The 11,873-nt window shown below is 36.4% G+C and overlaps 4 protein-coding genes across 4 annotated transcripts; 3 read left to right on the top strand and 1 right to left on the bottom strand.

Annotated features, from left to right (window-relative positions):
- Positions 1–308: 308 nt before the first annotated feature.
- On the bottom strand, positions 309–2,682 carry FDP41_012982 (uncharacterized protein; the record flags this gene model as incomplete). Its single annotated transcript, XM_044703561.1, has 2 exons — positions 309–1,783; positions 1,836–2,682. 2 exons carry the CDS (start codon positions 2,680–2,682, stop codon positions 309–311), a joined length of 2,322 nt encoding a protein of 773 aa, XP_044565907.1.
- Positions 2,683–3,195: 513 nt separating this feature from the next.
- On the top strand, positions 3,196–7,605 carry FDP41_012981 (uncharacterized protein; the record flags this gene model as incomplete). Its single annotated transcript, XM_044703560.1, has 2 exons — positions 3,196–3,396; positions 3,493–7,605. 2 exons carry the CDS (start codon positions 3,196–3,198, stop codon positions 7,603–7,605), a joined length of 4,314 nt encoding a protein of 1,437 aa, XP_044565906.1.
- A 106-nt stretch (positions 7,606–7,711) lies between these two features.
- Positions 7,712–9,565, top strand: FDP41_012980 (uncharacterized protein; the record flags this gene model as incomplete). The annotated part of the gene is made up of 1 exon (XM_044703559.1): positions 7,712–9,565. One exon carries the CDS (start codon positions 7,712–7,714, stop codon positions 9,563–9,565), a length of 1,854 nt encoding a protein of 617 aa, XP_044565905.1.
- Positions 9,566–10,153: 588 nt separating this feature from the next.
- FDP41_012979 (uncharacterized protein) lies at positions 10,154–11,806 on the top strand (the record flags this gene model as incomplete). The annotated part of the gene is made up of 1 exon (XM_044703557.1): positions 10,154–11,806. One exon carries the CDS (start codon positions 10,154–10,156, stop codon positions 11,804–11,806), a length of 1,653 nt encoding a protein of 550 aa, XP_044565904.1.
- Between the last annotated feature and the right edge of the window lie 67 nt (positions 11,807–11,873).

Here is an 11,873-nt window from a genome sequence, read left to right as displayed (position 1 = left end):
ACATTGAATTTTGTTGACCTTTTAAATTATTTTAGAAAGTAAATAAAAATAATCAGTAAGAGTTTTATTACTGTTCGTTGTAAATTCCAAAATTTCAAAATTGGTTAGCAATTTTTTTTTAATCTCGATTTTTGCGTCGAATATCTTATTGGAAAGACTTTTCCAAAAGGCCAGAACATCAGACAAAGAGTGTTATGTAGCCGATGCAATAAGATTTATCAACCAATCAAGATGTATGCGAAATGTGACAGGTGTCATAGACAATTGGTTTTACAACAAACGTTTCCTCAAATAACAATGTTCAATAATTATGCTCCAAAAATAAGATAAAGCAAAAACCTTAACACACCTGAAACTGCGACTGAAATTGGAGGTGGAATAGAATACACAGAATGCATGCACAAAGACAACAGAACTGCCACAGATGCATTTACATTGGTTCCTACTGCTGATTTCCATAAAAGTAAAATGGCAGCATAAACAAATCCAATTGCTGTTGCGTTGATTCCTGCAAGGACTTTCTGTGTCATTGCATTTTCTCGATATTTTCTCCACAGTGGAAGCAATCCCCAAATAAAGAAAAATCCAGGAAGGAAGAGACCAGTCCATGCAATCAAGCCGCCTTGCCAGCCACCAATAACAGCCCCAACATAGGCTGAAAAATTAAATAAAGGTCCTGGTAGGAAGGCCATTAAATCTGAACCACTTTGAAATTGATCCTGAGTGATGAGAGTTTGCTTGGTGACAAATTCGGAATGAATAACTTGAGCAATTGTAATTCCTCCTCCAAACACAGCTGATCCCATACGATATAAACCTTCAAATAGTACCAAATACTTCCATTTTGTAAATTGTTTCACAATAAACAGCAACAAAAATATGATACAGAAGGAGCACAACATGATAACCCCAGAAATTGGTTTGTCATTTCCAAACTTGGAAAAAATTTTGCGAATTCTAACTGCAAGAGGTTCTCTTAGTTGAGAACTATGGTGATTTTCTTCAATTGCACTCTGAGGTGTTTCTACTGAAGCATAGTGGGTGGTCACGATTATTCTTTGACTGTGCAATTCAACTGGTGTTTTTGCAAATTCCTGAGAGCTTAATGTAGAAACGGTGTCAGAGAAATCGTTTTCTGGCTGTTGCAAACGTTTTCTCCAAAAGGTCGAAATGTACATGTAAAACTTTTTAAGGATTTTTTGCCAAGTTGGAACAGCAGGATTGTTTTTCATATCTTCAAGCTTTTGTAATTCTTCTTGAGGTATGTACTCCTTCATCCTTCGTATTATAAAGTTTTGTTCAAAGTATGAATACATGACTGTTGAGAAAGCACCAAAAAACATGACCACAACCATCATCCAATTTTTTTGTACCAGCAAAAAGAGAGCACAAGCGACAACCATTAGTACTTTGAATAAGGTGGTGCTGACATGCAATTTAGCGCTAGGAGATATGGCTGTTTGTGTTAATTTCCAAGCTGCATTAATAACAATTGCTAATGCACCACAAGAAAATCCATTAATTAATTTGGTAGCCCAATCTGGAATCTTTGCTGGTATGTAAATGGTACTGGCAATTTCACCAGCAAGTAATAAAATGGTAACACTTGGAAGAGAATACAAAATGAATGCGATAATTCCTCCCAAATAAGAGTTCAAGTATAGGGTACCAATCGCCACAATTATCTGAGTAGAGGCTGTTCCAGGAATAGCCTGAGAAAGTGCAAATAGTTCAGTAAATTCCTTGTCAGATATCCATCGTTTGGAAAAAACAAATTGTTCCTCTATAGTTCATCCAGAAAATGTCAGAGTGATCGTGTTCACAAAATAACTCACCTAAAAGACCAACGTTTGCAACAGGACCACCAAATGAAATAAAACCAAATGGAAAGAATGCAATAAATAAGTCAAATATCTTCATTCCAAAACTTCTCTGTTGTAAAGGAGAAGCCCTTGGTCTTCCTGTTTCAATTTGTAAATTTTCCTCGGTTTCTAAGGGTGTGACAGGATCCAGGTTTGGTGTTGACGCCGAGTGAGCGCTACTGAATTTTGACTCAATGAGTGGATGTTCTGTTTCAATATTTGGAGTTGATTCTTCCTTTTCATCATTATAAGATGAAAACATGAAATTATTTTGTTTTTCCCTTGGGTTCTCCTCCTCTTCATCAATAATGTCGTCATAAGGGTTGACATATCGTGTGATGGGCTGGACGTATTGGGGTTGTTTGGTATTGTTGTTGTGGTTTCCACCATATTGTAAAATAGTTGAAGAATCATATTCCGAATTTTGATAACCATTGTGTTGATTATTATCATCACCATGATACAACATGGATGATGGTGGATCACCCATAGAAAAACTTGTTTGTTCGTCCTCATAAGAATTATTATTAGTGATCATATGACTATTATGGGAATTCGGATGATGAGGTTCATGGTCTTTTGTGAGATGATGATTTCCTTCTTCATGATGATGAAATGTCTCCGAAACTTCTCCCAAATCCAACAAATTATTTGAAGAACCTGTTTCTATTGAAGAAGTATTGTTGTTGTTGTTGTTTTGATTTTCATTTTCATCAACATTGGCCTCTTCTTCAGTAAAACTCGATAAAGTCATATTTTGAATGTTCGAGTCAATGATCGTTGTTGAAGAAGTGGTGGTTCGTTTCTTTCGTCGGCCCATTTTTTGTTGGAGTGCTCGTTGAAACTCCGTTTCAATTCTCAATGAACAAAGTGTTTACAAGAGAAGAGAGAGAACATCTTTCAGATTTGAATGGAATCTAAATAGTATAATTTAGATGATTGAATTGACTCTATGATAGTTTATCTGTTTGAATTGAGAAATGAATGGTTTTTCTGACATCTCAATTCAAACAGTAAATTTAACGTTTGTTGCTTTTTCAACCAAGAGTACATCATTTGGAAAGTCATTGTATTGAATGAATTATTTTGACATAATTGCAATTTCATGCATTTTCAAGTCGACTTGCCTTTATTTGAACTGCTTCAAAACGTCACTTGTCAAATCCTAAGCACTGATTTTGAGTTTCACCAACATGCAATCATCATCACCAACAAAAAAACGTTCCATCTCTCTTCTTCTCTCTTTGCACCTTCATTTTGATACCGTTCTCCCTTTTCCATCACAAAGGTGTTCATGGTCATCACCGCGCGCTCTTTCTTCTAAATCATCATCATGAACTCTCCAACAAATTCTGAAGTGCAAAACACTTCAAGCTCCACTCCCCTCACGCCCAGAGTCTCTGAACTCAAACAAATTTGGGAAGAAACCATCCGAAAACATGAAGAAAGTGTCAAGTCAGCATCATTCAAGATACATTCGGTCGCTTGCTTGACCAATAATGTTGATATTAATAATAATAATAATACTAGCACTGTAGGTAGTTCTAGATTTTGACTTGAAATAATATGAAATAATAATAATATTTGTGTGATGATGTTGTTTGACATTTGGCATTCATTCTCAACACAGACCTCTACCACTCCCAACAACAACCCGATCCTCATCAATGGCTCCAAAAGTAGTTCCACCACATCACACACTCCTCCTTCTTCCACATCCTCATCGATCACCGCCAGCATTTCCAACATGAATCGCAACATGCGAGAATTTTCGCAATCCATTTCTTCTTCTTCCCTAACGAATAGTGATGATGATCATTCTTTCACAACCATCACAACCACCACCACACCATCCTCATCTTCTTCTTCTGCATCAATAACAACCTCCACAACCTTACGTAAAGCTCCATTACTCATTTCATCCAGCAAGGATGATCATGACAAACACAAATATTTGTCGAATTCGTCCATTCAAAGTTTGATTTCAGTAGTGAATCCTTCTGAAATTGTACGTCAACAACAACATCACAACAAGCATCATGTAAGCCCTTCGAAAGTGAGTCAAACCATTCTAAAATTCACAAACATGTTTCAGAAAGCTTCTGCTGCTTCATTCTCGAGTAGTAGTCCTTCGATGGTCTTCCATCAAAAGAATGGAAATTTGAACTCGAGTGCTGTTGTTGAGAGAAGATCATTTTCACATTTTCATTCATCGAGTCCATCGAGTCCTCAATTACAGGGTGACTATTTAAAACAAATGAATCACAACAATGAGAAATCAACAAACGTAGCAGCTGTAGGAGGAGGAGATGCACAACAACATGTAAATAGTAATAGGCTGAACACGGCCAAATTGGATTTGAACACATTGGATTCAAACCCAACAACAACAATTGAATCCAAACAAGAAAAGCAACACCCGATAGAAACTCCAACTAGTTTGGAAAAGAGTGAAATTCAAAAAAGGACTCTTCTCAAGGACAATGTTCATTTGAAACTCACTCCAGCTTCGACATGTTCATCGGAATGCTCTTCTCGAATGTCATCTCCTGAACTCGCTCAAAGTTTTGATCAAATTTCAAAAGATGTTCCATCAATGATGGATCGAATTGAGATCAAAGAAGTGGTAAGCCATCACGATGCAATAACCACTCTTTCAACACAATCAACAACGACATCTGTGAAATCGATCACTCCTCCAACAATCGAAATTCCATCTCAATCAAAACAAGACAGGATTGAATTTCCACAAAATAATAGTCATGCAGTAATAACAACAAGAACTGAGGAGAAACTTCCACCACGATTAGTGAAAACAGTTCCAACTCCAGAGAAGGCCAGTCAAAAGACTGTAGAAATTACACCTCACCGACAAATAACTGTCAAACTTCTTTATCAAGAAGAAAATCTCACTCTCGCAAGAATAACTGTAAAAATTGATGTCACACAATCTTCATTCGAAAAAACTGAAAACAAACTGCACGACACAACCGTTCATCCATCTTCTCAGTTGGAAGAGGAGGAACGAATACCAACCCTGTTGTCACATTCACAAGAAAGCACAAACGAACATAGCAACAGCGATCATTCGACCGAAGGATCCAATCATCTCCATGGCCATGGCCATTACCAAAATGAAATGACAGAGGCTTCAGTTCCAAGTTCAATCATTACAAATGAAGAAGAAGATACCACAAATACAGAAGATGATCTGACACTCATGGACGATGAAGATGAACCTCTTTTACAAGCTCAATTACAGGCTTTAGAAGTTTTCAATATTGACATTGATGTCGAAACAAGCACACCAAGCTCTGGAAAATTTTTATGTCCATTAAGCTCATCGAGTACTATTTTTGCTCAAATGGGAAATGTTTTCAAAGATGTGGAAATTGAGAAGAATGAAGATTATGCTCGATACTTTAGAAATACCAATTTCGACAACTATCATGACAATGTCAAGTCCATTTTGGAAATCAACAAAAAGAGAATGAGCAAAAGAGCAATGAGAAAAGCAGAAGCATCGGTCAAACTTCAAAAACAAGTTGAGACTTACAGAAAAAAACAATGGATTTTCCGAGAAGTTTTTCAAAGTTTAGGTAGCAAGGAATTTGAAGCCATGCTCTCACCAGAGAATTATGTCGATGCTGAAGAGTTAGATGGGTTTGAACAAGTCACAGTGAATGGTTTATTTGAAGAAAGCGAAAGAACTCTGAACCCACTCTTTGAAGAAGAAATGATTGAAAAGAATCCTCTGTACGAAGAAGAATACAGTACAAATAATCCATTATTCGATCCAACGGATGATATTATCACAACAATTTACAACTTTGACGAGAGTGAAAGAACCTTTGTCGAGAGACTGAAACAAGATTTGCCACGAATTGGAGGTTTAATTTCAAAACTCAAACAAAATCACAGTAAGGCCTTCACAGGAGAAGCACTCGTGAACTGGATCATGGAAAAAGGATCTGGAAAGTTCTTACGTTTGGATGCTGTTTGCTTTGCTCAACAAATGATGAATCAAATGATTTTTAAAAATGTTGAAAAATTCAATCCAACCTTTGAAGACAGCTCAACAAGCTTGTACATTTTCTATGAGGAATATGAAAGCAAAAATACGTTGAATATTGATGAGTCAAAAATTGGAGAGTTTGAGCCACAATCTTCATTTGTTTCAGTGTATCGAGCATTGACAGAATTAGGAAAAGAAATGAATTTTCATTATGATCTCAGCGCCAAATATGAATCAAAACCAATTTTTGATTATCAGGCATTCGCTTTTAGTGAACACTATGCAATTTTGATGGATGAAGTGAGAAAATTGCAAAAAGTTGATCCAAACACCATTGTAGATACAAACTTTAGAAAATGCTTTTTTATTAACATTTACAATATCATGGTTCTTCATGCCTTGATGCGATGTGGAAAGCCAACCAATTTTTTACTCAGAAAACGATTTTTCCATCAAAAGAAGTATTTAATTGGAAGATACAAATTATCACTCGATGAGATTGCTCATGGAATTCTTCGTGGAGAAAAGTACAGTAGAAAAACAAGTGGAAATTTCAATAACTTGGAACGAGAAAATCACATTTCTTCAAAGTTTAAGCAAAAGATATTGGGAACTGAAGACAATTCTGCGATCAGTGCATTGAATAATTTGAGAATTCCAGAGTTTGATCCAAGAATTCACTTTTGTTTATATCGAGCAGATATGAGCTCGCCTCGTTTCCAGCTCTTCTCAGTGGATAATCTTGAATATGAGATAGAAAAAGCAACTCGAGAATATATTCAAAGGGAAACCAAAGTAGATGTTGATTCAAACACCATTCACTTGTCAAAATTTTTCCAATGGTTCAGAGAAGATTTTGCTTACTCGGATGATGATATTATCAATTTTGTGAGCAAATACTTGGATTTTGTTTCCGTTGCAAAGATTGGCGAAATGAAAGACAATAATGATCAACCTATCCATCTGAACTACCGATACAACACATCATTGAATATAGCAACAAATATTTCACAGGACGACAACAAGGAAGTCAATATTGAACTAGCTCAAGTGAGAACCAATCCAAAACTTTTACCCTTCTTCATTTCATACAGCGAGCGAGAAAAATCAGAGGAAAATATATTGTTCTGGCTTCGAGTTGAGAATTATAAACAAATTGAAGATCCAGAGACTCGTTTGGTGGAAGCTCGAAAAATTTTCGATGAATTTTTAAAATTGAACGGCGAACGAGAGTTGAACATTAATCGAAAATCCGCCCGAGAAGTTGAAACTGAATTACTTCGTCATGAAAACAGGCAATCGGAAGATCCAATTCGAACAGAGCTATTTTATTCCGTGCAATTAATGACTGAACTTTTAATGATTGACACTTATGAACGTTTCTTACGGAGCGATCTCTATAGCTCAGTTGTTGAAATTATGAAAGAAGAAATGAAAAATGTAGAAATTGACACGCCTCGAAGATCTCCTTCCATTACTTTTGGATCTCGACCTGAAAATGTCTTTGAAGGCGAGGTCACATTCAAAGAATTGCAATTACGAAGATCACGACTGACCGATTTCCAAACAGCTCCTCTCACCAGTCGAACGTCTGGAAGAACACTTGAATCCCCAGTGGGAACAGCAGTTTCATCTTCATTACCAACCTATTTCACAAGTGGAGTCACTAATGTAGAGACTCCTGCTAGTGTTGGCACTCCAAGATCCTATAAGAGTGATTTGCTGTAAAAATTTCACTCTCAAGAAGTGCAAAATTAAACTTCCACTCTAAAGTTTGCGAAAGAAATTAAATCCAAATTAATCCAAATTAATCCAAATTTATAGAAGAAAAAAAATGATCATAAAGGACTGTCCGCTCAATCATCATCAGGAGAAGGAGGACCATCATGATCAGTCCATTAACAACAACGACAACACCGAAGAGGAATATTGGAGTCTTGAAAAATTACAAAAATTACCCTATGTAATTCATGGTTCTGCAGATTCTATTGATAGAGATGTCATTTATTGGATTCCGATAGGCTCAAGAACACCTTTACAAAGTAATAACCCAAAACGAACTCGTTTACCAAGTCAAAAGAGATGTTTTCAATTTTGTGTGGAGAATAAGAATTATGAAAACAGAAATTTAATTGTGGTTGACATGGAGAGAGGAATTGTTGTGGATTGTTTCAAAGGGACGTGTGATGCGATAAATAATCAAATTAAATTGACCTATGGCTTGCACAAACAACAGCATGATTGTCCTATCAAAGATATTGTTCATAGAAACATTGCATTAAAGATGACACGAGGTATGAGACAGATCTTGTCCATGGTTGGTAGAGTGTGTAGAATTCACAAAGCCAAAATACGCCAACAGAAAGTGCTGAAAGAATTTCTTGGAATTGAAACCTCAGATGTAGTGAACGAATTATTGGAAAATATGAATGTTATCCATGGCTTTATTGACGAAGATTTAACTTTGATGTATCATGACGACATGAAATCAAATTTAAAATCGTTAAATTTCATGAAAAGAGTTGAAAGTGTACAAGCGGTGAACTATGCTCTAATTTGTAAACAATGCATTCTTTGGGAAAAGGAATTTCAATCAAAACAAAAAAAGCAAGCTCTATACAAAGAAGGTTTGCAAATGTGGCTTACTAATCAAGGTTTTAATCATGACAGTTTATCAATCAATTTTAGAATGCTAAAAAAGAAACAACGAGCTCAAGATCTTCCCATGTTAATTCAACAAGTATTTGAAACAAAACCATCACAGACAAAATCAACTATTTTAGATGCTAAAACTGCTGGAGAAGAAGGAGATTTTTTACACATTATCAAATCTATTACCTTTCAAATGGTTCAAACGGATGCTCAACTTGAAAATGTCGAACTTTATTCCAAGAAAATGGTTGTTGAAAGAGATCCCAGGACTCAACCTCTCATGTACAGAGATGTAGACTTTATGTATAACAATTTGAATACTTGTTTTGAGATACTGAACGAGTACAGGAATATTATAACCACAAAGATTAAGAACAACATTTCAATCACCATGATGAACAACTATTTAAATTGCTTTCGAGTACTTGATCCCTTTTCTTTAGACATGAATGCATTTCAGCAACAATGTAATGGAATGTTGATAGACATGAAAAAGGAACGGGTAGTATGCTCTCCTCCCATATTTCTAAAAAAACTTTTCGATCACTCTTTCGCTCTTCAACATCACACCCAACAAGAACAGCATCAATCTATTGAAAAACTCGAATTTCATTCTAAAGACTCGAGAGACTTGCTTTTCAATTATTCAAATGTCACATATCCTCTCTATTCACTGTTCATGGAAAATAATGAGATCAACATTCTGGATGCTTCTCATGGCACTATGATTGTGAATGATCCTATGGCACAGAAGTTAATAATGGATCTTCTTGAAACAAAATTGTCTCAAAAAGAAACATTGAAAGACATACTCAACATGAACGAGTACACTTATTCATTCAGGATCCTGCCAGATTCCAATCAGATTTTGCTTGTCGCTGTTTGTGACTTGTTGACTTTTCGTTACTTATCTCCCACACAAATACTGAAATTTTGGAGAGAAAATTGGAGAACAAGCAAGCAATTTAATATTACTTCCCACCGATATCATGTCACGAGTGAATATTTTCACCTCAATAGAGGAGGTGAAGCTTGATCGACAACGGGACAGCTTGATCGTTTATTGGATGAATGGCCAATACTTTACATGATGATCATTGCAATGATCGTCAACCGTAATACTTTTTGAGAACCTCCAACAAATTTAAAAATTCTTTGACAGGAAACATGTTCGAAATCCAACGGCTCTGTTGATTTTTTGATGGGCTGTAAACAATTTTCATTGCTTGCAAATATTTGCGCATTTGCAAATAAACAGATCTGTTTTGCTCATAAAGAAGTTTTCAACAATTTCGTCCATTTTGTTTGTTCAATTCAATCTAGATCACCAAGTTCAACCCGTTCCAGCAAATGGCTGATTTGCGCCATTCAAAAAAACCCAAAAATAATTTCGTAGTTCTCTCATTTCAAACGAACTCAAAAAAAAAAGACGCAACACTTGTAATATTGTTTGTAAAAGTGTTCTCTCTCACCTCGTGTAATCTATCCATACTATCTCCATCACGTTCAATACAACAAGTCTACAGCCCAGTTATTTCGGAATTCTTGTATCTTCCATCATCATTGTAGATTATTCCAATCAATTTTGTTTATTTTTAATAGCCTCACCAAGAACAACAACAACATGTCCTCGGAGTGTAGTACAATGGTTCAACCAGCATTTGCTCATGAAAACAATCAATTCAAAAGTTTTACAAGTAATAGTTGTAGTACAGAGAGTAGTATCAGTGCTTCAGAGTATGCCACAACAATAGCTGCCATGAAACATCAACAACACTCAGATATCTCCTCGCAACAACATCCCCAATACATTGAAACGTTATTGGATCTAATCGATGAGGAAGAAAGCAACTCGGATGTGGACAATATGTGTCATGTCGATTTTTCAAAATCTACTGCGATGGATTTTGAGAGTACTTCAGACGAGGAACCATCCAATGCTTCTCTCGACTTGTCAGATGAAGACGACAACCAAAACAGCAGCTCTTACAATGAAGACTCAAAAACACAACAAGAAAAATACGCAGAGCCATCTTCATCCTCTCTCTTTTCCGACTTACCGAGTGCCTCTAACATGCTCCGAAACTCTACGAGAAGCATTCTTGCTCCAACCTCCAAGCTATTGAGTCATTCTCAAGGACTTGTTTGTTCAGTTTTTCAAAGTTTAAGTCATGGCAGCAATAGCTCCTGGAGCGTTTCTCCTGCGACATCTCCTTCCTCTAACAACCTTTTCAAACATTTCCATTCATCATTGCTCGGAATGACTTCTCCCCAGTACATTTCCTACAAGAATTTAAATAACACCAATATTTCTTCTCCTAGGTTATCCACGACTAGTATCCCACAATATTTATCCAGAAAACAATGGTTACAACAAAAACCATCTAGTACCACTTCTCAACCTTCTTCAGACTCTCCCTTTGTGAATGAACCACGAAAACAAGCATGTGGATTTGGAATTGGTAAGAAATATGCTCCTCCACGATCTTCAGACGATTCCGACTACGCAGAACAATGTGGAGAAGATGCTTTCTTTACTTTTGAAAATGATTCTTTCACCATCATTGGTGTTGCTGATGGTGTTGGAGGATGGATCGATCAAGGTGTCGATCCATCACACATTAGCAATCAACTCATGCTCAACTGTAAATTAATTTGTGAGAGAGAAATTAACAATACAAGTTTTTTGTCGAATCCAAATAAGATCATGCAAGCAGCATATGATATGATTGTCAATGAAAAACAAGTCCAAGCAGGAAGTACCACATGCTGTGTGGCATCTTTTGACAAGAAGAACAACATTTTGAGAACGTCGAATTTAGGAGATTCGACGTGTGCAGTGTTCAGAAACGGTGCTTGTATCTTTGTTACGCAAGAGCGACAACACTATTTCAATTGTCCTTTCCAATTAGGTGTCGTGCCTGCAGAGATTAGTACTGCCTATCATGACTTACCAGAACATGCTGTAAATGAAGAAATTGTTCTTCAACCTGAAGATGTTGTTGTTATGGCAACAGATGGAGTTTGGGATAACTTGTTCCCTGAAGACGTTGGTGCTTTAATCGTTGATCTTGAAGACAATGTGTTTGCTGATGCCTCTCAGGGTTCAAATGCATCTACCCCACTCCAATCGCATGAACTTGCCAAATGTGTCACCCTACAAGCAAGAACTGTTTCACTTGACAGAAACGCACGAACACCATTTGCTGTAGGAAGTGGTTTCAGATTCATGGGTGGAAAATTTGACGATATCACCACCGTGTGTTTCATTGCATAAATTCAATAAACTCTAAGTTTCAAAGTGGTTCTTTTTCAATCTCATCTGTTTCATCCCTCAAAACGCA

The sequence above is a fragment of the Naegleria fowleri genome (genome assembly GCF_008403515.1).
Source record: "Naegleria fowleri strain ATCC 30894 chromosome Unknown tig16, whole genome shotgun sequence".
In the NCBI taxonomy this organism is placed as follows: domain Eukaryota; phylum Heterolobosea; class Eutetramitea; order Acrasida; family Naegleriidae; genus Naegleria; species Naegleria fowleri.
The sequence above is the reverse complement of the archived record's forward strand: the minus strand, read 5'-3'. Positions and strand labels throughout refer to the sequence as shown.